The sequence below is a fragment of the Ornithorhynchus anatinus genome, chromosome 17 (genome assembly GCF_004115215.2).
Source record: "Ornithorhynchus anatinus isolate Pmale09 chromosome 17, mOrnAna1.pri.v4, whole genome shotgun sequence".
In the NCBI taxonomy this organism is placed as follows: domain Eukaryota; kingdom Metazoa; phylum Chordata; class Mammalia; order Monotremata; family Ornithorhynchidae; genus Ornithorhynchus; species Ornithorhynchus anatinus.
The window spans coordinates 17,505,651-17,531,364 of record NC_041744.1 but is presented as its reverse complement, the minus strand read 5'-3'; the positions used below and the strand labels follow the sequence as shown (position 1 = coordinate 17,531,364).

The 25,714-nt window shown below is 49.1% G+C and overlaps 1 protein-coding gene across 7 annotated transcripts in view; it reads left to right on the top strand.

The window, feature by feature from the left end:
• SYNJ1 (synaptojanin 1) overlaps window positions 1–25,714 on the top strand; it is a 66,405-nt gene that overhangs the window by 10,650 nt on the left and 30,041 nt on the right. For 5 of the 7 annotated variants that reach the window (XR_003765723.1, XM_029082355.1, XM_029082353.1 and 2 more), the window contains exons 5-14: window positions 404–629; window positions 2,253–2,336; window positions 8,974–9,035; window positions 9,183–9,279; window positions 11,692–11,861; window positions 13,688–13,769; window positions 14,467–14,619; window positions 19,059–19,224; window positions 20,120–20,143; window positions 24,335–24,526. Coding sequence is in view for 6 of the 7 variants with exons in the window: in XM_029082355.1 (XP_028938188.1) it covers window positions 404–629; window positions 2,253–2,336; window positions 8,974–9,035; window positions 9,183–9,279; window positions 11,692–11,861; window positions 13,688–13,769; window positions 14,467–14,619; window positions 19,059–19,224; window positions 20,120–20,143; window positions 24,335–24,526 (1,256 nt within the window). In the remaining variant the exon portion in view is untranslated. The remainder of the gene's footprint in view (window positions 1–403; window positions 630–2,252; window positions 2,337–8,973; window positions 9,036–9,182; window positions 9,280–11,691; window positions 11,862–13,687; window positions 13,770–14,466; window positions 14,620–19,058; window positions 19,225–20,119; window positions 20,144–24,334; window positions 24,527–25,714) is intronic. The other 2 variants (XM_029082354.1, XM_029082356.1) reach the window with 2 other exon arrangements.

Below are 25,714 nucleotides of genomic sequence, written 5' to 3'. Positions count from 1 at the left end.
GACAATTGCTCTCCCCCTCTTCAAATCCTTCCTGAAGGCACGTCTCCTCCAAGAAGACTTCCTCGACTAAGCCCTCCTCTCCTCTTCTCCCACTCCCTTCTGCGTCGCCCCGACTTGCTCCCTTCATTCATCTCCCCCCCGCCACCGGCCCCATGGCACCTGTGCATATATCTGTAATTTATCTATGTATATTAGTGTCGGCCTCCCTCTCTAGACTGTGAACTCGATGTGGGCAGAGAATGTGTCTGTTATTGTTACACTCTACTCTCCCAAGCGCTTAGTACAGTGCTCTACGCGCAGTAAGTGCCTAATGATTAGGATTGAATGAGGAATGAAGCGAGCGCGTCTCCCCGAGACCTAAACGGGGTGAGAGGGAAAACGTTGCGGGTTCCCTGTGTCGTAGGAACCAGTCCCTGCACCTGCACCTGAAGCACTACGGGGTGAACTGCGACGACTGGCTGCTGCGCCTGATGTGTGGCGGCGTGGAGATCCGGACCATCTACGCGGCTCACAAGCAGGCCAAGGCCTGCCTCATCTCCCGCCTCAGCTGCGAGCGGGCCGGAACCCGGTTCAACGTGCGCGGGACCAACGACGACGGCCACGTGGCCAACTTCGTCGAAACCGAGCAGGTATCCGGTCTCCCGGGGCGCGCTCCGGCCCGTGACCCGGGGACCGCCGGGCAGTGCTTACTAAGTGCCAGGCACTGTATTAAGCGCTGGGGTAGATAGAGGCTTCTCAGGTTGTACACAGTCCCTGTCCCACTTGGGGCTCACAGTCTTCCTCCACCACTCGTCTGCTGGGTGACCTTGGGCGAGTCACTTCACTTTTCTGTGCTTCAGTTCCCTTATCTGTAAAGACTGGGAGCCCCATGTGGGACAACCTGACGACCTCGTACCTACCCCAGCGCTTAGAACAGTGTTTGGCACATAGTAAGCGCTGAACAAATACCATCATCATTATTATTATTACTCCCCATTTTACAGATGAGGGAACTGAGGCCCAGGAAAGACAAGTGACTTGCCCAAAGTCACCCAGCAGGCCAGGGGCGGAGCCGGGATTAGAACCCAGGTCCCCTGACTCCCAGGCCTGTGCTGTTTTCACTAGGCCACGCTCCTTTCCCGAAGCAGGGTCCCAGACCCGCGTTCCTCCAACTGCCCCGAGAGACTCATAGATCCTCATCCTAGAATGCCACGATAGCTGTCCTTACAGTGACGTTCCTGAAGAACGCCTGGCGTTTCTCAACAAGGGTTCCCTTCAAGAGGGAAGGGGGTGTCCTCTAAAAAGGTCGGGAAAGAAACTCTGACCGTTAGAAATCGAAGCATGGCCAATGGTGGGATTGAAATGAAAACAGGTCAGAATTTAGAATCGAGTTTGGGGAGCCCTCATCAGCACTTGAGGTTAGCTTCCGAAAGATACGGATAAAAAAGAGCTGTCAGGTGGGAAAGGTTGCATCTCCCAAAATTGCAAAGGGAGGTAATGAGGATAGAGACCAGGAAGCAGTCAGATCGGGGACGTAACCTCTCAGGACCACCTTCCTCTGAGAGCTTTTCAGTTAAAAAGAAAAATAGGTGAGCAGTAGAGGTAAGTGAAAGTAGTGACTCTGTTTTTTGGAAAAATGCCCTAAAATCAGAGCTGCTCTTGTGTTTTAAAAATCGGATGCCCCACTGTGTTTCCTCTCTTTGAACTTGAGTCAAAACAAACGGTGGTATTAATAATAATCGTAATAGTCACAAAGATGGTGGTGTATCTGTTATGTGTTTACTCTGGGCCCAGCACTGTACTAAGTGCTTGGGCAGCAGCAAGATGATCAGGTCAGACACGGGTCCCTGACCCACCTGGGGCTCACGGTCTAAATTGGAGGGAGGACGGGAAGCCGAGGAGTAGGGACGGCCAGCCGCTCGGCCCGCAGCAGAAAAGGGGCAGGGTCGGGATTAGAACGCGGGTCCTCCGTCTGCCAGACCCAGGCTCATGCCACTAGACCGCGCTGCCACGTGCTGTTGAAAAATCCATCGAGACGTAATATTTTTTAGGGCAGTCTCCCACCAAACCCGGTATTCTGGGGAGGTATTTTGATTATAAAAATTGTCTCCAGTAGATGGGCACCGAAGTCAGTAGGCAGAATCGTTGGCTTGATGAGCATTTCGACTCCGGGTTTAGCTAGCAGGCAACACACTGGATGCCATTTTAGTCTTTGGTGGCTTAGCTCGAACCTGCCTCGCGGAAAGCCTTGATGCGGTTTTGTTTCTTTTTAGGTGGTCTTCTTGGACGACTGTATATCTTCCTTCATCCAGATTCGCGGATCTGTTCCGTTGTTCTGGGAGCAACCCGGCTTACAAGTATGCGTTTGATTATTTGACGCGTTCTAAATCATTTCTTTTACGCCGAGGAGGTTGAGAAAAGCCTCCGAGAGTCTGCTGAGCCCTTTTTTTCGGGGCAGGGAGTGGGCGGGAGGAGGGAAACGGGGAGGGTCAAGTTCTGTTTGATATAGAAGTGTCCCCTCCTGTCTAGCGGGGCGTGCCTATATTTTTTTAAGCAGCTCTTAGAAACTGAGCTCAATGCGTTTGAATAACTCCCCGAGGGTAGTTTTTATGGTATCTGCGTAGCACTTACAATGTGCCAGGCACTGTGAGCTCAGTTTCTAGACAATAAGCTCGATGTGGGCGGGGAGTGTATGTGTTTATTGTTGTATTGTCCCCTCCCAAGCACTTAGTACAGCGCTCTGCACACTGTAAGCGCTCAATAATATGATCGAGGGACCGACTGCTAAGCCCTGGGGTAGTTCCAAGCTAATCCCCTTTCGATCCTTAGTAGGCTTTCCTTAGGGGACTCCTTTGGTCTCAACTGCTGTGTTTCAGGGGCAGGACCTTCCCCCCGACACCCTTCCTGAGCTAACGGGGGAGGTCTGGGAAGAACAGCTTTCTCTCAGGGGTCACCTACCCACCAGATGACGGCTACTTGCGTCTCTTCGGTGTTTTCTGTTATTCTTGGGCTTGAAATATGTAGCCTCGAACCTTGTGGTTGCTTTAGTATCCGCATATTCGTTTCATGCATTATATCGGTCTGCTTGTGGATCGCAGTCCCGCCTTCCGAGTCATGGGGTTCACTACATTCCACACAGTTAAAAACGGCCTGTACTGAAAACAAGCTTCCCGATAGTCCAGACTCAGTGCTTAGAACAGCGCTTGGCACATAGTAAGCGCTTAACAAATACCAATATTATTATTATTTCTACAAGAGTTCGACCCTTCCTTGACTGTCGGCCTTCTTTGTCCTGAGCTCAGTTTTGTTTTATTCTTTGAAGGTGTCGGTTATGTGCTAACTGGGTGCCAAGCACTATTCTGAGCACTGGGGTAGGTAAGCAGAGTGGCGTAGTGGATAGAGCACGGATCTGGGAGTCAGAAGGTCATGGGTTCTAATCCCGGATCCGCTGCTTGTCTGCCGTGTGACCTTGTGCAATTCACTTCACTTCTCTCAGCCTCAGTTCCCCCATCTATAAAATGGGGATTCAAACCGAGCTCCACGTGGGACAGGGACTGTGTCCCACCCGATTTGCCTGCGTCCACCCTTAGAGTGCCTGGCACAAAGTAAGCACTTAAAAAACACCACAATTATTATTGTTGTTGTTATTGTACAAGCAGGACAGGTTAACCACAGTCCGTGTCCCACGTGGGACTCACAGTCTTCATCCCCATTTTATAGACGAAGAGACTGAGGTCCAGAGAGGTTAAGCAGCAGACCAGTCGTGAAGCCGGGAGTAGAACCCGGGTCCTTCTGACTCCCGAGCCTGGGCTCTACCCACTAGCCCACACTGCTTCCCTTGGTTGAAGTCGGTGGCTCGAGTGTATGTATTTTAATGGCGGGCCTTTTGGACAGGTCGGGCTGGACTAGGTGATATGACTCAGAGAATTGGGCTCATAAACAAGAATCCCATTTCCTTGGAAATATGGCTCTATTGAAACCAAAGATTTCACATTTTAAACAACAGTGGCATTGTGACTGGTGTTTAGAGATTAGGGCCCCCAGCGAAGAAAATGGTTTCGTTCCTGTGGGAAGCACTCAAAATCAGCCGGTGACCGATAATTAAATGGTAGGTCGACTGGCTTTTCCTCACTGGGCAAAATCGTGATTTAAAATCTCCAGAGTGAAAGATGCCATATTGATGAGAATTGTGTTCCTACAGCTGTTGGTTGATCAACATCTGTATTATTGGGAGCTGCTGAGTTTTCAGGTGAAGCTCAATGAATCAGTGGTATTTATCGAGCGCTTATTGTGTGCAGAGCACTGAACTAAGCGTTTGGGAGAGTACGATGCAACAGAGTTGGTAGACACATTCCCTGAAGCGGCGTAGCCTAGTGAGAAGCAGATGGATAGAGCATGGGCCTGAAAGAAGGATTTGGGTTCTAATCCCAACTTGGCCCCGAGTCGACTGTGTGACCTTGGGCATCACCTGACTTCTCTGTGCCTCAGTTGCTCATCTGTAAAATAGGCATAAAGATTGTGAGCCCCATGTGGGACAGGGATTGTGTCCCACCTGATTTCCACCCTTGCGCGTAGAACAGTACTTAGCACGTAGTAAGTGCTTACCGCGTCCTGTAACTGTTATTATTACTATTATTAATGAGTTTCCAGTCTGGAGTCCAACTAAGTGTGAGCAGTGCTCTGAGTTACCCCAAGCTCTTGAGGTCCTCTTGCCCTCGGGTACAAGAGCGTCAGCCTCGGCTGTCAAAGTTGATCAAACCCGCTCCGGGGGGGCGGGATCCTACTGGTCAAGGCCCTCGGGGGGATGGAAGTTGGGGTAGAGACACGCTCTCTTCTCCCAAGCCCGTGGGAGGCAAGAATAGACAAGTACGTTCTGTTCCGGAACGCGAGCCTTAGCTCCCGGCCAACCTTTTGTTTAGGGAAACCCGCCCTTGCCACTTTCTCTTCCGATCCCACATCCTGGTCCCTCCAGACCGACGTGTGATGTTGGGAAACCATTCCCCAGTTTTCCGACGGCCTGCTGACAGACATGCTTGGGGGAACATGAGCGAGGGCTGATTGTATGCCGAATCGGATAGAACGTGTGCACCTATCTGATGGAGCCGGGGCGTAAATAAAATCAGAAGGGGAAACTGTGAATCGGGGGGAGCCACGGCAGCTCCAGGCCTTGTGGGGGCCAGATGGCCTGCCGTAGCCCGAACAGTGTCGCCCCTATCCCAGGCTGCCGCTGTCCTGTGACACGTCTCCCGTGACACCCTTTTCCCAAACCCAAGTCCCCTCCAGGTTGGAGGAGCAGACCGAGGAGGGAGAAAACCACTGGCAACTGGTTACCATAGGTTGTAGTCCAGAGTTCACGAGCCCTAGTAATCAGTCAATGGTGTTTGAGGGCTTACTATGTGCAGAGCACTGTGCTAAGTGCCTGGAAGAAAAAAAATAATAATTATGGTATTTGTTAAGCGCTTACTGTGTGCCAGGCACTGTTATAAGCCCTGGGGTAGATAGAAGATAACTAAGTTGGATATAGTCCCCATCCCACATAGGGCTCACAGTCTTAATCCCCATTCTACAGATGAGGGAACCGAGGCATAGAGACTGAAGTGATTTGCCCAAGGTCACACAGAAGACAAGGGGCGAAACTGGGGTTAGAACCAGGTCCTTTCGACTCGGGCTCTCTCCACCAGGCCACGCTGCTTCCAAGCAGAATCCCAGAGTACAACCCAGCAGAATTAGCAGACGCTTTCTCGGCCCAGAACGAGTTGCAGTCTAGACGGAGAGAAAGACATTAATATGAATCGATCCTCTATAAAATATAATTTAAAGTTATGTACCTAAGTGCTGTAGGAACGACGTAGGAAAAGGCCGAAGAAAGAAGAATCTTGCAAAGGTCAAGGAGGGCTCCGAAACCTTCCATCCCTATTCCTTTGGCAGTCTGTGTCTGGGCTCTGGAATTTCTCAACTCTAACAAACGTGCCATTGGCATGGAAAACCGATCCCCGGCTCTGTCTTGTGGATGTGTTGGGGGGAGAGGGCGAGATGATATTTGGACCTGAAGGTGTAGCTCTGTGTTGCCTAGTACTATTATTATTGTACTTGAGCGCTGTGGAAGAAAAGCTTCACGGACTCCGTGTTGCGTTTGAGCGGGGATGTTATGAGACAAGATTATTACTCCGAGTGCTTCTGATAGCATTGGTAGGGAGTGGTGGTTGACGGACAGAGATTCCTCCGTCCGTCAAAGCCGGCTCAAATCTGAGCGATCCAGAGCATCCTTATGTACAATTCAGCATCTGATTTAAACGAAGAGTACTACGTGGGAAAAGTAAGAGGATAGGCAGCAACAAGTCCTTGAGTTGGGATTCTCCATCCAGCCTCTGCCTTGTTCTGAAGGTGATTAAATCCCGGGGAACAGCTGACCAACAGGGGTCCTGATTAGATCAAGGAGGTAGCTTCATCTTGTTCTCAGCTACTCCTTTCACAAGGCCAGAGAACAAAAGGAAGATTCGTTCATTCGATTGCGTTTTTTGAGCGCTCACTGGGTAGAGCACTGTTCTAAGCGTTGAGTTCTAAGTGAGTTGCTCTAGGTCACGCGGCAACCACTTGGCAGAGCTGGGAGTAGAACCCAGATTCTCTGCAGAGAGCAGGGGCCACATATATCTGATCATGGGTTTCAAAAAATCATTACTTGTATGGAAGGTGTATTTTCTATTTATAAAAGAGTCCCTAAATGACTGGTTTCTAAAACCTTCATCGGCTTCTCCGAGGCCTGAGAGCCCTTCAGCCCAGTGTGAGTGGATAGAGCACGGGCCTGGAAGTCAGAAGGACCTGGATTCTAATCCCGGTTCCACCACTTGTCCGCCCCGTGACCTCGGGCACGGTCACCTCATCCCTAAAGCGGGGATTAAGACTGTGAGCCCCATGTGGGTCGTGGACTGTGTCCAGTCTGATTAGCTTGTACCTACCCCAGCGCTAAGAACAGTACCTGGCACATAGTAAGCGCTTGACAAATTACGTTAAAAATAAAGCCAAAAAGCAAAATGCAACAGATGAATGACCCGTTTTGAAAGGTTTCAACATGTTCCCTCCTGAGGCTGGTTTGAACGGAATCTTCTCTCTGGCTTCACTGCACTGTTATGGGTGTTGGTCTCTGGGCAACTGGAATGACAGAGTGTTTCAGGGTCATATTGTTTTCAAGAACTAAGAGGCAAGGTAATATTTTATACATAGTTTCAGTTTACTGATCGCCCGAGTGCTATTAGCGTTTAATGCAGGAAGAATTTAAGTGGAACTGCTTGTCGATCGATAAATGAGATGAAACAAACCCGAAGCATTTTAGAGGCTTTCAAGCTATTGACCTTGAGCTTATTCCCCAACAAATGTACCTGTTCTAGTCCTTTGAAAAAGAACAGAAATGGGTAGGCAGGAGGCATCAGTGATCCCGTGAGCTTTTGAAAGCATAAAAAGACCTCTTCATTTTGGCCAGGGAGTCTGCCCCGGGGTCAGCATCAGGAGGAAAGAGACCTTTGCATGAAAGCACAATTAAATGCCTCGAGGTGCAGTGGAATGTAGGCGGGGCAACCCCTCTAAGTGAAGTAGTAAAGCTGTGCATCAAGAAATAAAAAATAAAGCGAGCTGCAGGCTTGTAGAGTGACTGTGGGCTTCTCTCCTCGGAAGGAAATAGAGAAACTGTGATAGATGGGTGAATGGCCTGCACTTTTCAAAACCCTGGGTACCGGACCACGGGACGATGGGGTGAGCGGCGGGGGCAACGTTCCCGAGCACCTCCACGGGCCAAGCCGACGGAAAGGAGGGGTCGGAATCCGGGTTTCAGACTATTCCCATTCCCCGCTTCTGGGCCCAGCCGGGCTTCCCCGGGGGATCGGCTAGCCCTCGGCAGCGGCAGCGGTTCAAAATTTTCAGCCAGTCGACCGATCGATCGAATTTATTGAGCCCTTACCGTGTGCCGTGCACCATTCTAAGTGCTCGGGAGAGTCCAATATAACAGAGTTGGCAGACCCGTGCCCTGCTCACAACCAGCTTACGGTCTAGAGAGGAGCATTTAGTCTAGAGGGGCACTTTCAGGCCCAAGAGTTTGGCTATCGGGGGGGACTCTGATTTCTCTGTGTTTCTAAAGACGGCTCGGTGACCAGACTGTGACACTAAGGTTTTCTGGGGGTTCCTGTGCAAGAGATGGATTCCTGGAGGTTGGAGCAGGAGGAGAGCCGGGGAGACAAGACTCCAGGCTGCCACAGACCAGGCTGGGGAAAGGTGCATCCTGGTTCTGTCACGGAGGAGACGGCCCACGCTTCCAGCTGGCTTCTCCTCTCTTCGATCTAGCCCAGCTGGGCGGGACTTAGACTGCGGGGACAAAGGGAGAGACAGAGGAACTCTTTCGAATGTGAAACACGGGGCCGTGGGTGTACTTGGGAAAGCTGAATCCGGTCAATCAATCCATACTGTTTACTGAACGCTTCCTGCTTGCAGAGCCCTGAACTAAGCGCTTGGGAGAGTACAGCACAGCAGAGTTGGTAGACACGTTCCCTGCCCCCAGTGAGCCTCCACCTAAGTGTCGATAGAATTGGTTAAATCGCTTGAAGACGCATGTGTGTTTATCCTTGCTTGCTGCCCATTAAGTCCTCTCGGGTTCAGAGCAAAGCAGTGTCATTAATGGACAACTGGCAAATAGCTTTCTATCACTGGCCTATCGTAATGGTCGATTCTTCAGTGACCTACTGTGTGCAGACTACGGTACTAAGTGACTGGGAGAATGTGAGAGGGTTGGTAGACGCAATTCCAGCCCTCACGAAGCTTCCAACTTTATCATTATCATTACGTGTTTATTTAATACCAGCTGCATTCAGCACAGCGTGCTTGATGTTAGGAATTATTCAAGGAGAGTGAGACGGTGAGGCCTACCCTTGAGTCGATAAACTGTTTCTCTAAAGTTGTCTTTTGCGGGCAGTTTTGGGTTGGTGATTTAATCGCTGTTCCTTTTTGAAGGTGGGATCCCATCGTGTCCGAATGTCCAGGGGCTTCGAAGCTAACGCACCCGCTTTTGACAGGTGAACCCATCGAATTTCCATTTTTTTTTTTTTGATTGACTTGGCTTTTCATTTGCTATTACAAGACTGATTTGTCTTGAAGGGACCTAGGTGGAATTTATCGTGGGAAACCTTCCGGTTATTCCTTTTGTTCGTGCTTTTCTGTAGGCATTTTCAAACACTTAAAAACCTATACGGGAAACAAATTATCGTCAACTTGCTCGGAGCGAAGGAGGGAGAGCACATGCTCAGTAAGGCTTTCCAGGTACGTATGATGGATTGAGTCTCCCGGGGTCTCCAAAGGCGTCTTGTCTTTGGCGGGGTGGCGGGGACGTGGGTTACAGTGGTCGCAGAATGTGCCCGGGGTGACCACAAGCAGGGCGCTGTCTTTAATCTTTTACTGCTCCTAGACCTGGGATAATTTCCCCATGCAGGGGCATTGCTCTGCCTGGTGGACTTGCAGCAGGGTGGTCCGGTTGGCGGGGTCCACGTCGGTGGAGCAGTTGCTGCCGAAATACCAGCCGTGCCACGGGCCGCTATCGGTCAGCTCTCAGAATGCCCCTGACCCAAAGTGGGTGGAAGCTGGAGGGTGGTCGTTGAGGGCCGCGGGGAACGGTACCTGTTTTCTCTCCGTGTTTCAAGTGACATTTACTGGATGTTTAGTATGTTCCGGATGCGGCCGTGGAGATCCGGGGTAAGAGTTGATTGTCTCTAGTCTCTCTGGGGCTCACAACCCATCTTAGCCTCCTTTTTACAAAGGAGGAAACCGAGGCCCCAAGAGGATCGGCTTCTTCCTCCGGCTTCGGCAGCAGGGCAGGGGCAGGGCCAGCCCGAATCGCTTAACTCCCAGTCTTTTGCTCTTTCCGTGGTGCCGTCCCGCCTCTCATGACATAAATGGACATCCTGACCTCATCCTTCCACGGACAATTAGCCAGACGCTTTCACTGGGAAGCTTCAACTTTGGAACCATTAAAGCTCCAAAGGAGCGGTGGAGGAGGAATTCGTTCACTAGTTCCCTAGCGAAGTAACTGCTTGGGATCCATTAATCGATTGATAGTATTTATTGAGCGCTTACTGTGTGAAGAGCACTGTACTAAGCGCTTGGGAGAGTACAATATAACAGACACGTTCCCTGCCCACAGTGAACTTACAGTTTATAGGTTGAGCAAAAAAGTGCCTCTCAGTTGAAGCACTCATTTGCAGTCATAACTCTCACAGTCAACAGGAATAGTCATCATACTTATTAAACGCTCACTGTGTGCAGAACACTGAACTAAGCGCTGTGAGTGAGTACCCGAGTGGAAATTAGACACGTGGGGAGCAGTGAGTGGTATCTATTGAGCACTTACTATGTGCGGGGCACTGTACTAACGGCTTGGGAGAGTACAGTACACCAGAATCAGTAGACACGTTCCCCTGCCCACACCGAGCTTACAGTCTAGAACAATGAAACACTCCAAGATGAAGGCGGCATAAATGACGGGGACAAGTATACCACCCACAAAATAGAAACTCACGTCAATAGGGAGCTGTGGTTAGAGGAGCAGAATTTCTCCTCGTGATTCAGCGACCACGGCAGTGGCTACGTAGGGCTAAAGGGTGGCGGCTCACCAGGAAATTGGGCATCAAATCCTGGAAATATGTGTCATCCTCTTCGGCCTTGTTTAACCTGGCATCGGTGACAACTTTTCACATGTGGAGGACGATTAAACGGCCTCAAACTCATTCATCCCTCTGAGGAAGCAGGGGATGGATGAATGTGTTTTGAATGGAGGATTTGGTAAATGGAGGATGGGTTGAAACGAAGCCAAGCATTGCAAATAACAAACCTGTTCAGTAAGGAGAGAAATCTTGTTTACGTGTTGGCCTCTGCAGCCTCGACTGTGTCAGCGTATCAAAATCACTTTCAGTAGTGTCATCTTCAATCCCGTTGATGGGGGGTGTGTTAGACTGTGGCTTTCCTTGCCAGCAAGGATTTTATAATCTAATAGGACCGGCATCGACGGATTTACAAATAGGGCTAGCGGGAGTTAACGCAGAGATGAGAGCGAGAGAGGAGGAGAGAATGTATGTCAGGGTGAAATCTCAGGAGGAATAGTTGAATGTGCATATTGAAACAGGCAGAAAGCAATAAGTAAAATTCTAAGAGCATAGTGTGGTAGATGCCCAGGCACAGCAGACAGGGAGTTTCCATTACGCTCTAGCGGATGGCGTAGCTCGGAAGCATTTGGCAAGGAGCCAGGGAGCCCAAGGGTTCCATAGGGAACTGATGCGCCCTCACTTTCGGATCTCGGAATGGATGTCGCTCTTCAGAAACTAACTTAAGAGCACCACAAAGAGGAACGGGGGAGCCATCTCGTTAGGATCATGGGCGTTGGGACTCAACCCTGGCGGTGAACTCCTCACCTGCTTGTGATGATATTAAAGAGGCGGAGGAGTGTGTGCTCTTAGGCAAAGGAGAATGCAAATTATCAAATGAAATTAAGGGTCCCTCAAGAGTGGTAGAGTATGAGGAGGAGCCCTCTGTCGCCGAGGCCGGAAGCGATCGTTTTCATGACCTCACATCGAATTTTGAATCTAAGGTTTGAGAGTGTGAGTGTGCCTCAGGGCACTTAGGCTACTGCGTAGATGCCAGTGTTCTTCCCTCCATTGACTTGGGCCTTTCTCCTGATTCCAGAACCACTTAAAAGCTTCCGAACACGCCGTCGATATCAAAATGGTCAACTTTGACTATCATCAAATGGTTAAAGGAGGTAAAGCGGAGAAATTGCACAGCGTGCTGAAACCTCAAGTCCAAAAGTTCTTGGAGTGCGGATTTTTTCATTTCGATGGAAGTGACGTGCAGAGGTTTGCCCCTTGTTTCTTCACTGCTCGTAGAGTTAGAACTCTGTCCCCTCTGGGTCGATTGTTCAGGTCACCAGGAGCAAGGACTCCTGTTGAATGATTTTAGTCAAATACACCGCACTCTCGTTAGATGCAGCGTGAGACGTGTGTTACTTTTCTTTGAAATTCAGCAAGGTGATCTCCCTGTGATAATTTTGATCCTCTCTTTGGTGGGAGCCAGTCTGGGTTGGCATGTTAATCCCAATTTCTCTAACCTTGGCTCGGGGGTTTCTCCGTCCCTCTGGTCCTAATCCTTTCCGACTGGACGTTTTCAGTACAGCAGGGACAGAGCTATCGTTGGAACCCTCTAGACTGTTAATAGTAATAATAATAATGATGGCATTTGTTAAGCGCTTGCTACGTGCCAGGCACTCTGCTAAGCGCTGGGGTAGATAGAAGCGAATCGGGTTGGAAACAGCCCCTGTCCCACGTGGGGCACACTGTCCCAATCCCCATTTTATGGATGAGGGAACTGAGGCCAAGAAAAGTTAAGTGACTTGCCAAGGTCACAGAGCAAACAAGTGGCAGAGCCGGGATTAGAACACATAACCCTCTGACTCCCAGACCCGTGCTCTATCCACTAAGACACTCTGCTCCTCTGCTGCTCCTCTGCTGTTGTGGGAAGGAACTGTGTCTACCGACTCTGTTACGTTGGATTCTCCCAAGCCCTTAATATACTGGTTGGCATAGAGTAAGCGCTCAATAAATAGGATCGATGAATTGATTGACCTCTGAGGCTCGGACCCATTTGAAATCCTGAGGATCCCTGAATTGTCCAAAAATGTCACCCTCTCCCGTACTGGCTGTCAGAACCTGAGGGAGGCCGGAACTCCACCGCTACGGCCCAGGAATGAACGGTCGGGGCATTCCCAGCTGCCGGTGTCCATGCGTCCGAGATGCAGCCATCCACACTGGGCCCTATTTGTGATGCCCGGGGAGAGGGGGCTCCCGAGAGGACGCTGATGGCTGTTTTGACTGTCATTCTTATGTTCGGTGCCCAACAGACCCAAGCCTCCACTTAGTAGACTCACCAACTAAATAAACTAGAAGAAAGTCACCAAATATGAAGGTCAGGTGGGCATTCTAGGAAGGATTGTGTTCTCATCACCGGTTGTGAAGCCCGTTGATTTCGTAGTTCTACTTTAGATTGAGAGTCTAATGGAGATAGAGACAGACACCCACCTTTATGGTCAAAAGCACTTGTAAGTCACCTGTGACATTGTCATTCTCCCCACAGATTTTCCTGGCACGCTTTTCTTGGCCCTCTGTTATTCGTGTAGGTTTAACTTATTTATGACACTTGGTTGGCTAACCTGAAAAACCGGTGGTCTTCGCAAAGGAAACCACGTGTTAAAGCATTGTGCCTCCTCGCCTAATTTTATCATTTTTCACCTTATGAAATGCAAGAAAAAACTAAAGTTCAATCATTTTAAGTATTGAATGAAACTAGAACGATGAGTTCATTCCAGACTAAGACCCTTGGGGATATAGAGACTCCATATTCTACTACTCACATTTAGTCACTGGGTGTCGGCTCTTCGTCCGAATTGCAGGTAATGCTGCTTCTGTGACCCAAAACAGGAAAACCCGCTTGGGAGGATGAAGTAAACTTTCCTCATTGGCTCAGGACAGATGTCAGATCCAAAACTGTTACTGTAGCCAGACATCTCTCTGATGAAAAACGAAATTGGTTGCCATTTACAGGGCTTGGATTTTCAATTTTGTGCGCTCTTTTATTTCCTCTTCCCTTCTCTTTTTAATTGAGCCTTTCTTTTCTCTTGATGGCCCAGATTCCAAAGTGGTACAGTCAGGACAAATTGCTTGGACTGCCTCGATAGAACAAACAGCGTGCAAGCTTTCTTTGGTTTAGAGGTAAGACAGAATGGAGCCTCTGGTACAGTAGCCTTTTTTTCCCCTTTCTGTATGGTATTTATTAAGCATTTAGAACCTGACAGATACAAGATAATCAGGTCCACTTGGGGCCCTCTGTCTTAATCCCCATTTTACAGATGAGGTAACCGAGGCATAGAGAAGTGAAGCGACTTGCCCAAGGGCACACGGCAGTCAGGTGGCAGAGGTGGAATTAGAACCCAGGTCCTTCTGACTCCCAGGCAATGCTCTATCAATGCTGCTTTAAACAGATAATGCATTTTTATTGCTTTTGTTTTTCCAGTTGGGAAAAGCAGAGCTTGGTTCTACCCAGATACCCAGCCCCAGGTTATTAAAACAACAGGGGAAGCAGTGTGGCCTCATGGATAGAGCCCGGGCCTGGGAGTCTGAAGGACCTGGGTTCTAATCCCACCTGTGCCACCTGACTGCCGTGTGCCCTCGAGCGAGCCACTTCGCTTATCTGGGCCTCAGTTCTCTCTCCCGCTAAATGGGGATTCAATACCCGTTATCCCCATGTGGAATGGGGACTGTGTCCCATTATCAATTCCCATGGTGCCCAGTCTAGTGCCAGGCCCATAGTTAGCGCTTAACAACTACCTTCACTATTATTCTTCTGTTATTATTGTAGTATCAATGTCATTATTATTATTATCATCTTCCCCTGGATTGTTTGTTGCAGATGCTGGCCAAACAACTGGAGGCCCTGGGTTTAGCTGAGAAGCCGCAGTTGATCACTCGCTTCCAGGAGGTTTTCCGGTCGATGTGGTCTATGAATGGAGATTCCATCAGCAAAATCTACGCGGGAACCGGAGCTCTTGAAGGCAAGGCCAAGGTAAAATTGAATGTTAAATTTCTTGGTGTCTTAAACCGTCACCTGCTTCCTCTCGCCAATCGACAAAGCCAATTGGGGCTCCTGGCTTGGCGCCCCCCTTGAATGTGGCTGCTGTGAAGGTTTGGTCCCCCTTCTCTCCACAAGTGCTCAACACATAACAAAGCAAACAAAACAGGAGGGGAAGGCCTGTCGTTACTAGATGAGATCCACCCACGAGCAGTGTGGCCAAGTGGATAGTGCACGGGGCTGGGAGTCAGAAGAACCTGGATTCTAATCCCGTCCCCTCCCTGTGTCTGCTCCGTGAACTTGAGCAAGTTACTTCACTTCTCTGTGCCTCGGTTACCTCATCTGTAAAATGGGGATTAAGACTGCGAGCTCAATGTGGGAAAGGGCCTGTCTCCAAGCCTTATCTACCTCAGTGTTTAATACAGTGCCTGGCACATAGTAAGCACTTAACAAATACCACAATTATTATTATTATTGTTTGAGCGATGTGCCTGTGCCCTCCTTGGCATCTGTCAAGGTGGGCGGCCCCCTCAACCGTGCCCTTGCACAATCCACTGCAGACCTCTCATCCGCTCATCTGACCAGACCCTTCCCGGCCCTCTTGGGATTCTCGGCCCACGTGAGTTCCTCTGAAAAATCCCATGGTTGGCTAGGGTTTTCCTTTTTGCCCGTTCTCCCCCACAGTGGTTCCACTTCCTCTCCGCGCCATTTGAGCCGAGCACTGTCTAGTGGGTCTTGCCCACAAAGGAGCTGCTCGCTTCGTGGCAATGTTTGGAGATTTAATCAAAACGTCTGTCATCCTCCTTTGGAAAGCTGCCCCACAGTGCCATTCGTCCGGGATCTTCCCTCGAGAGGGTTTGCGTTTTTGTAGCTTGTCCCTCTCTACTGTAAGTTTATGGGCAAGGAGAGTGTTTGCTAATTCTCCTAAACACACAGTTCAGTGCTTTGCACACGGTAGAGCATTGATTGATTAAGTTGACACGTGTTCAATCAGTTGTAACTTTTAAATGATGTTTCCTTCCACTTCCTTCTGAAAAGGACTAGCCAATTTCCCCCCATCAAAGTATGTTTTCACTTGAAGCCATTAGATCTTACGCCTCCCAGAGACCACTGATTCTGCTATATCCATCCTTCAACTCTCCTGAGCGGTATTCTATCTCCGATCCCCAGTATCCTAAAAGCAATTTGATCCATTTCTGCTTCATGTTCATTAGTCAGCTCGTCAGCAACTTTCTGCTTACCTGAGTTAATTTTATTCTGTCTTTCATTGCCAGTTTTTAAATTTCTGAATGTGCTTAGCCTTTTTTTTTAAGATCTTTCCCTACATGGTCATTCTAGTCATCTGTTTCTGGGTTTGTTTTGCTCATTTTTTTTCTTATTTGATATCGATCTGAGACGCAATTCACTTTATTCTTTTCTCCCTGCTATGGGCTCTCGGGACTACTGCTTATCACTTCCACGACAGCTTTTTTCCTATTTCTTTTTCAGTCTGCCCACCTATTGGAAACTCCAAACGGTTTGCCCCTAAGATTTGCCATTTCCCGCTCAAGCGTGGTTACCATTTACCAATAAGACCTTTGTGTACTTTGGCCCTTCGCTCTTGAAGAGTGTCCCAAGGGTGTCCACTTTCCATGTGTGCAGCCAGACCCTGAGGCCCTGTTCTATCATGGATACTTTGATTAATAGGATAGTAACAAGACACTCCTTTGTTGAAGACCCATCTCGCCATCTACCCTTCGAATATCATTCTGAACGTCTGTCTCTTCGGCTACTGATGCTATGCGTGAGAACCCCAGGTTACCCTGATTTGTCTCACTCTATCTTCGGCATAATATATAAATATTGGTGATTTATATATTAATATTCCTCTCTGAACCGGGTCAAAATCTAACATCTCGATTGCTCTCTCTTTTGCTTTCTCCGCGTTCCTTTCGATTAATTGCCTGATAATGTGAACGGTGAGTGTTTTGGGTTTTTTTGGATTGCCATCCATTCAGTGCATTAGCCGGAAGACTGTGGCGCTTTTTGAAACGACAGTAAAACTTATTGGAAAAACCAATTCAGCAGTTCATGGCATGGCTTAAAGAAATTCTGCGGAATTTGTTGATGGGGTGATATTTTGCTTCAGTCATTAGTTTATGCTGTTACAAATATAGATTGTCTACCTGCTCTGTTATATTAACCTCTTCCAAGTGCTTAGTACCATGCTCTGCACCCAGTAAGTGCTCAATAAATATGATTGATTTAGAAGGTCCCCCTAGCAGTTCCTAAATTTTGAAACTGTCCAAAAACTCTTTATAAATGGTGTGGCTCTGTGCTAAGCACCGTCAATCCATTTAAGGCAAAAATTGACGTTTCCCAAGGAAGATTACATCCCTGAAGGATATTTTTTCTGTGTACCCAGCATTGTCATTGGAGTTTTCTGGGGTTTGTCAGAAGCATTCCCCCAAAGTTCAGGGAGATCTAACTGTATTAAGGATTGGTTTTGAAGATCCGGGTCCATGATCTGTTGTTAGTTAATTAATGCATTCATGAGGTTATGTGTTTAGTACTTTGTGCCAAGCACTGTTCTAAGCTCAGGGATAGATTCAAGGAAATCAGGTTGTCTCACATGGGGCTCACAGTCTTCATCCCCGTTTTACAGATCAGGTAACTGAGTCCCAGAGAAGTGAAGTGACTCGCCCAAAGTCACACAGTTGATAAGTGGCGGAGCCGGGATTAGAACCCACGTCCTCTGACTCCCGAGTCCGTGTCCTTTCCACTCAACCACGCTGCTTCTCCATATATGGGTAACCGCAGGCCACCAGTTCCGGGAAGTCGGGAAAGATGGGGGGAGTTAGGATTTCCCGGGATCCCTTGGGCGGGCGAGGGGACGAGGCGATAGAAGGGGATAAGCCTCGTGGAGTAGCGGTGCCGGCAGCGAAGTTGTTACCATGCCTGCCAGCCCCCTCCCTCCCTACCCCACAACAGCCAACCCCTTGGTCCTCCAGGGCTGACCAGTCCTCAGACTCTGCCCCCGCTTTATACGCACAAACTCAACTTGCGGGAAGTGGGTCTCTATATGTGCAGGGCTTGTAAAAATTACTGACGGATGGATGAAGTGCACCGAAGGGCTGTATTTTCTATATGATGGCGTTCACACAAAGCATGGTGTCTTCAAGGTAAAAGTGATCAAATTAGTCCTTTCCCTGGTTTGATTGACTCCTAACTGCCTTTCACACCCCTTCAGATTCTCATTAAGTGATGACCATGTGGAGGTGGGTTTCACTTTCTCCATTCCCAAGTACCAGACTGGAAAAGAAGAATCTGGGAAAAAGCTCTTTTTTCTTCATAATCCCAGTCCCAGGAGCTGTGATGAAGGAGAAGCACTGAAGGAGAAGCAGCTGTGGCTTAGTGGATGGAGCGTGGGTCTGGAAGTCCAAAGGACCTGGGTTCTAATCCCTTCTCTGCTGTGGGACTTGGGCAGGTCACTGCACTCCTCTGGGCTTCAGTTACCTCATCTGTAAAATGGGGATGAAGACTGTGAGCCCCATGTGGGACATGGACTGTGTCCAATCTGTTTAACCTTGTATCTCCTCTAGGGTTTAGTCCATTTTCTAGTACATGGTAAGCACTTAACAAATACCGTAAAAAAAAGAAACTTGGGATGACAATTTAGAAGGACCTGAATTCTTAAAGTTTCTGGGTTATCCATAAGTTCTTCTGCAGCGTAGCTGCTAAAGGAGCAATTTTGACACTCTGCTTGGAATTTATACTGTGCTTTTACATAGAGAGATCAGGCAGGGCAGGCAACATCCCGTTTTATAGAAGAGGAAACTGAGGGATGAAGAGGGTGAATAACACGGGCGTCCCAAAGCTGGCGAGTCGCAGAATCATCATCACCGTATTTCTTGAGCGCTCAGTGTAGGCAGAGCATCGTATTGAGAACTGGGGAAGGATTCAGGCAGAGAGTCCTGAGGTTCCCATTCTCTTTGCACTGACCTGAGCTGCCTCTAAGCAATAAATGCTGAGTGCCAGCTCGCCTTTCCCCTTGGATAGAGAGCCTGTGTAGAGAAGCGTTTCTCCGCAGAGGAAACATGACAGTGAGAAATCTTAACCCTCTTGTCGCCTTTGAGGCCAAAGAGTGGAGTCTTGAAATAGTGAGGAAAATGAAATGGGCCTCTAAGCCTTCGCCTCGTATAGCAGCAAAGAGATGGTTAAGGTTTCAAATTCCATAATGTATTGTTATAAAAACGTCCATCTCCTCCTGTAGTATGTGAGCGCCTTTGAGACAGCGAAGGTGTCTGCCAACTCTGTTGCCTTGTGCTCCCCCAAACGCTTTGTCCAGTGCTTTGCATACAGCACTTAGGAAATACAGTGGGTCGATGACTCGATCGATGAGTTTCCCCCAGCACGGTGCAGGAATTCTCACTCCCCCGTTCGTCCCACGACAGGCTGGGAAGCTGAAGGATGGCGCTCGCTCCGTAACCAGAACGATTCAGAATAACTTCTTTGACAGCTCCAAGCAAGAGGCCATCGACGTTTTGCTTCTGGGGAATACGCTCAACAGCGACCTGGCCGATAAAGCCCGAGCGCTCCTAACCACCGGAAGCCTCCGTGGTACGTCTGCCCTGCTAGCTTTGGTTTTGAGAATGGTTACTGTGGTTACTGACAGTAGTAGAGTCGTAGAAGTGATATTTTGCAAGTCCAAGATAGACATTGTGTGGCAGCAATGCATTTATACTTGAGCATTTTCAGTCTGCAGCAGCACTGATGGAAATGCAGTTGATGTTCCCAGACTATATTAGAAAAATATGACCTGGGATGTGATTCCCTTAAAAAAAAAAAAAAAACTGCTGTTCTAGCCTAATCTGTAAATTAAGACAAAGAAATAGGTACTTCATAACGTTCTTAATTTAATATCTGAACATATCCTGCAGCCTAAATATCAACTAATCTAGAACAAATTTAAAAAAGAAATCAATCTCCACTTGATCTCTTTTGAAACCCTCTCCTGTTCTCCGTGAGCTTTTAGGAATTGGAACCCTCATCTTTGCTCTTGCCAGGGTGCTGCTCTGGCTTTAAATCCCATTGCTAAAGCCTGAAAAATACCGTTGCGGATTTAAAAAATCGAATGGGACTGAGCTGAGATTATAGATGATAGGAAGGATCAATTCTCGCGATAGAAGGGACAGTTTTGCTCCACTTTAATTTATTAATAGTAATAGTATGAAGAGTAGTGATATAGCTTCAGTTTCATTTATTAACAATAATAACAATAGTGATGTTGATTAAGCAGTGGCTACATGCTTAGCACTGGAGTAGTTAAAGGTTATGAGATGGGACACGGCCCCTGACCCGCATGGGTCTCCCAGAGATTTGTCCGACTAGCCGGAATCCAGCTGACTTCTTTGAATCATCTCTTAACAGTTGATTTTCTCGTAAGACATTGGCTTTGAAGCTCTGATTTTTGTTTAACTAATTTCTTCTTGTTTTCTTCTTGATGCACCCATAGTTTCTGAGCAGACGTTACAGTCAGGTATAGTACAGTAAACTAAGTAATAAATGAACAACCCAATCGATCGATATTTACTGAGGGCTTACTATGTGCGGAGAACTATACTAAGCGCTTGGGAGGGTACAGTACAAGAGAATTGGCAGACACCTTCCCTTGCCTCCTCTCTAGAGAGTGTAAGCTCCTTGTCCTGTTCACCTTTCTCTAACATGGATCATCGTGACCCACAAATCAAAATAGGATTTGCGGAGAATGTTTTCTCTTGGATGGAGCCACCTCACCCGTTGGCGGTTTTAACTCTGGGGTGTCGTGGGCTGGGAGAACAAAATAACCTTCTGCTCCTTGGTTCTTGGTGTAGCAGATGCTTGCTTCTGGTCTCCTTTGTTTTCCCTTTAGTTGGCAATTTTCAAAACAACTACTGTCTGGTTTTGGTAATAATGATAATTATGGTATTTGTTAAGTGCTTACTACGTGTCAAGCAAGCGCCGTATTAAGCTCTGGGGTAGATGCAAGATTATCGGGTCCCATGTAAGAAGAAAGGAGAACAGGTCGTAAATCCCAATTTTGCAGACGTGAGAACTGAGGCACAAGGGCACGCAGCAGACATGTGGCCGGGTCGGAATTAGAACCCAGGACCCTCGGCTCCCAGGTCTCCAGGCTCTTTCCATTAGTCCACGCTGCCTCCCTGGCGTCAGATCCGAATCTCATAAAGAAAGGTGGGGGAGAACTCTCCCCCCGGGTTCTGGCACCAACAGGACTACAAAGAAATTCATCTTCCTGAGCTTCAAGACTGCTCAATAATGGGTACTTTGAGGTAAAATATATTACTTTTCTGCATCTCGTTCTTTCCTTAAAGAATGAAGAACTCCGGTGGTTAGTTTGCAGAGCCCCAAGCAGTAAGCAGTCAATCAGTGGGTATTGACTGAGCGCTCATTCTGTGCAGAACACTGTACTAAGCGCTTGGGAGAGAACAGTAGAAAAGAGTTGGTAGACACATTCCCTGCCCACAGTGAGGTGACAGTGACCACTGAGTTATTGAGACTCAAGGCCCCTCCTCTACGTCACTTTCATGATTCAGTCCCGAAAACCTGGGGCTTCAGCCACCATGGAGAAGCCCTCCCCACCCCACCCCCCCGGCGGCCCAGGCACCGTTCACCTGGAGAGGGTTGGGAGGAAGCAGGGCGGGACCCTCAACATCCACTCTGGGGCGAATGTGTTTTAGGGAGGCACTAGGAGATTTGTGGGCTCTCTGTGCTGGGCTCTCTGTGAGGATTTGACCAGACTCGCCACCTCCATTCGTTTGCGTCTCCCGCGTCAAGCCTCCAGTCCCACGGCTCACGGTGAGCTGTCCAGGCTCTGCACATAGGAAGCGCTCAATAAATAACGTCGATTGATTGATGGATTGGTCCAAGAACCATCCCCCGCTGTATCCTTGCTCCCCCGTCCGCACTCCAGCCTTCCTTCTAGGCGAGGAATGCGGCCCCCCTTTCCGGCGGTAAGGTTGCCCGGGGACCGAACGCGGGTCCCGAGGGGTTTTGGCGTTTCGCAGGTTGGGACCTGGCAGGGAACCCCCGGCCCACAGGGTCGACGCCAACTCCATGGAGAATTCTTCTCTGAGAGAGAGGCTTACTGATTTGGTCTCGGCTGGCATTAGGTGTGAGGGTTGCATTTCTAAGCCGTCGAGCTACGTGAGGAGGCAGAGGGCACATTCTGGGGTGACCTACCTGCCATCGGCTCCCAACAGCCGACGGGCCGAGGTCAGGGAGACGTTCGGAGGGGTCGGTATCGAGGACTCTAATTGGACCGAACTCTGGGCCAGGAAGAGTTTCTCCCAGCGGGCCATAACTCTGTAGTGGAAGCTCTGTTTTCCACCCTTCCAATTCCCCTTTTCCTCCCTCATGGCCAGGCCTAGCCCAGCTGATCTATTCTGGGGAGGTTTTTTTTAAATATCTGTTCAGCACCGACCTTGTGCCAGGCATTGTGCTCAGCGCTGAGGTAGTTACTAGGTAATCAGGTTGGAGACGGCCCCTGGCCCACACAGGGCTCACGGTCTTAGTCCCCATTTTACAGGTGAGGTAATGGAGGCCCAGAGAAGTTTAGTGACTTGCCCATGGCTACAGAGCAGGCGAGGCAGAGCTGGGATTGGAACTCAGGCCCTTCTGACCCCGTTCCACCTGTCGCCCTTGCTTTCCCAGTTGGTTCCTCTCGGACAGGTCGGGGGGAGAGCGGAACTGGGAGTCAAGGGAGAAAACGATTCCCCCTAACGAATCTCCCAGCCTCTCTTGGGGCCCAGATTTTTGTGTACCGCCATGAAGGATGCAATAGTCTGAGTACCGAATCTCTTTTCAGTTTTTGAAAGATGATTATTTTCCCAAAGTCTTTCGAAGAATCGTTTGTTTGAACCGGGAAGGCGCCTCAGTCTTTCAGGTTGCTGAATATTGCCAGAAAAGAATATGCGCAGGCGAGGCTGAGTTGGAGGATTTCTTCCACCCTTATTAACCATTTACGCATCCACACACTCTTCATGACGTGTGATGCTTCAGTGAATCAGTCGTATTTATCGAGCCCTTACTACGTGCAGAGCACTGTGCTAAGCCCTTGGGAGAGTGCAATCCAGTGGAATCAGCAGACATTTTGGCTGCCCATAATGAGCGTAGTCTAGAGGGAGAGACAGACATGAATATGAATCAGTAGGTCTTTTGTAATATATAATTTAAAGACAAAAATTCAATATATCCCTCTTGGAATGGATGGTTCATCAAATGACAGAGCTCACAGGCGGAGTGCCTGGTCCTCAAACCACAGGCTGCCTTCAGATGCCATCACCCTCTGTATCTTTGCTCCCCCGTCCACACTCCAGCCATCCTTCTAAGGCAAGGAATGCAGCCTTTAACTGCCCATGCCTGCTGGGAGTCCTGCCTGCCCTCTCCCTCTTCCAGCCTCTTGTCTGGCTATAGTCATTTTTTTAATGATATTTAAGCGCTTACCATGTGCCAAGCGCTCTTCTAAATGCTAGGCCGGATCCAAGCTAATCGGGTCGGACACAGTCCACGACCCACCTGGAGCTCACAGTCTTAATCCCCATTTGACAGATGAGGGATCTGAGAGACAGGGAAGCCAAGTGATTCGCTCAAGGTCACCCAGCAGACAAGCGGTGGAGCCGGGATTAGAACCCAGGTCCTCTGCCTCCCCGGGCCTGTGCTCTTTCCTTTAGGCCACGCTGCTTCTCATGATGTGAGACTTTCACATTTGTTCCTCTGGGGTATGCATTTCCTTTGGCTTGGTTCGCTAATGCTTTAGATGATCAAATGGGGAGAAAGCAGGGGCCTTCGTGTGAACGGGGAGGACGGTGTAGATCTTGCCATCCTCTTGCCAGATCGGGTCTCCCATGTACGTTCATTCAGTCGTATTTATTGAGCGCTTATTAGATACAGAGTACTGAACTAAGCACGTGGGAGAGTACGATATAGCAATAAATAGACACATTCCCTGCCCACAACAAGGTTACAATCCTTTCTAGATTGCTCCCAGGCCTCTGGTCCTCACAGTTTCCTAAGCTTTGCCTAAGGTTTGAACCGAAAGAAACTCTGAGCCAGCCCGAGAGAGAGAGTAAGTACTGGATTGCAATTCTAACCCCTAAATCAAGTTTAGGATCAAAAGGATAGTCTCCTTTCTTCCCTCTCTCTCTCTTAGGTAGTATTCATCCTGCTGGGGCCGTGGCTCATTGTTAATTAAGCAGGCCACCAGGAGAAGGAAGCTTTAATGGAAATGTTTTTTCCAACTTGCTTGTGGAGAGAAAGTGGTCTCCTTTCCCGGGACCCAGTTACATGCGAGAAAGTAACTGTTATCAAGAGGCGGGTCAGCGGTTAGGTAGCCAAGGTCCCACCCTCGAGAGCCTCTCAGCCCGCCCCGGGGAAGGGTCCAGCTGTCGAAGGTGCATGCCCTGTTCCCATCTGGGGCTACCGAGTTCATTTGGTGTCCGCTGTCTTCTTTCGGCGAGCCTTGGGGTGGAATTTGCTTTCCCCGCAGGTCGCGCGCTGTGCCCATGCATGATTCGCTCTGTGTCTGTGTCCCCCGGGAACGATAAACGCACCTTTCCCCTCCTCCCACTGTGTTCTTCTGTAAGGTGTCTGTGTCCCGGTAAATAAATTCTGCCCTCTGGGGCCTGGGTTTCTTTTTTGTGTGTGTTTTGGCTGTTTTTTGGGCGGGGAACAGCATCCACAAAAGTACTGAAGAGTATGTGTGAGAACTTCTACAAGTATTCCAAGCCTAGGAAGATCCGAGTGTGCGCCGGAACGTGGAACGTCAACGGGGGCAAGCAGTTCCGCAGCATCGCTTTTAAGAACCAGACCCTCACCGACTGGCTGCTCGACGCCCCCAAACTGGCCGGGGTCCAGGAGTTCCAAGGTGGGCCGCGCCCGATCGGACCGCTCGCGCGAAACCCACCTGTGGGGACGGGAATTGATTACAAGCTGATACGATAAAAATCACTTGAGCCTGGAGGGATACTGAGGCAAAAAAGCACCTTTCTTTAATAATGGCGCCTCATAATCATAACTGTGGTTGTTGTTCCATGCTTCCTATCAGTCGGTTATATTTACTGCACGTTTACAGTGTGCAGGGCACTGCGTTAAGCGCTTGGGAAAGAATTAGCAGAAACATTCCCTACCCGTAATGAGCTTCGTCTAGAGTTTACAGTGTGCCAAGCATTGTATTAAACTCTGGGGTAGATCCAAGATCATCGAGTCCCAAATAGGGCTCACGGTGCAAGCAGAGGGCGGAGCAGGTATCGAATCCCTATTTTGCAGATGAGGGAACTGAGGCACGGAGACGTACCCAAGGTCACACAGCAGGCACGAGGCAGAGCCGGGATCAAAACCCAGGTCCTTTGACTTCCAGGCCTTGCTCTTTCCACTAGGCCACACTGCTGCTCTCTGTGGTGTCGCAGGTGTGTTTTTTGTTTTGGAAAAAAGGTCCTCCATTTTTGTGGAGTTAAATACAACTGCTCACTGATGCCGGAGACTGGGAACGGTGTGGCTGAGTGGATAAAACACGGGCCTGGGAATCAGAAGGAGACCTGGGATCTAATCCCAGCTCTCCCGTGTGCCTGCTGTGTGACCTTGGGCAAGTCAGTTCACTCTCTGGGACTCAGTTACCTCCTCTGTAAAATGGGGATTGAGACTGTGAGCCCCATGTGGACCTTGGACCGTGTCCAACCTGATTAACCACTATCTACCCCAGAACTTAGAAAAGGTGCTTGGTATTTAAAGAAGCACCATTATTATTTTAAGTTTGATTACCTCAGAATCTCGTAGGAATTGCACCAGCCCGGGGAAGCCACGGCAGCCCAGGTTGTGAAACTGGGGGCGTGGCTGGGGCGAAGGGGATCCAGGGCAAGGAAAACCAGGATGGCTTAGTTTAAGTTTTTACCTGGAAGAAGAGGGCGATTTTATTTTGTAACCATCACCCGGTCCTCCTTTTGTCCAACATCTCTGTTACGATAGCGGGGGCGAGGATGTAGAGTACTGGCCGGAAATTTGCCGTCGAGAAGTTGGGCGCGCTCTTGTAGAGCTGCTGTTTCCGACGAACGTGCTG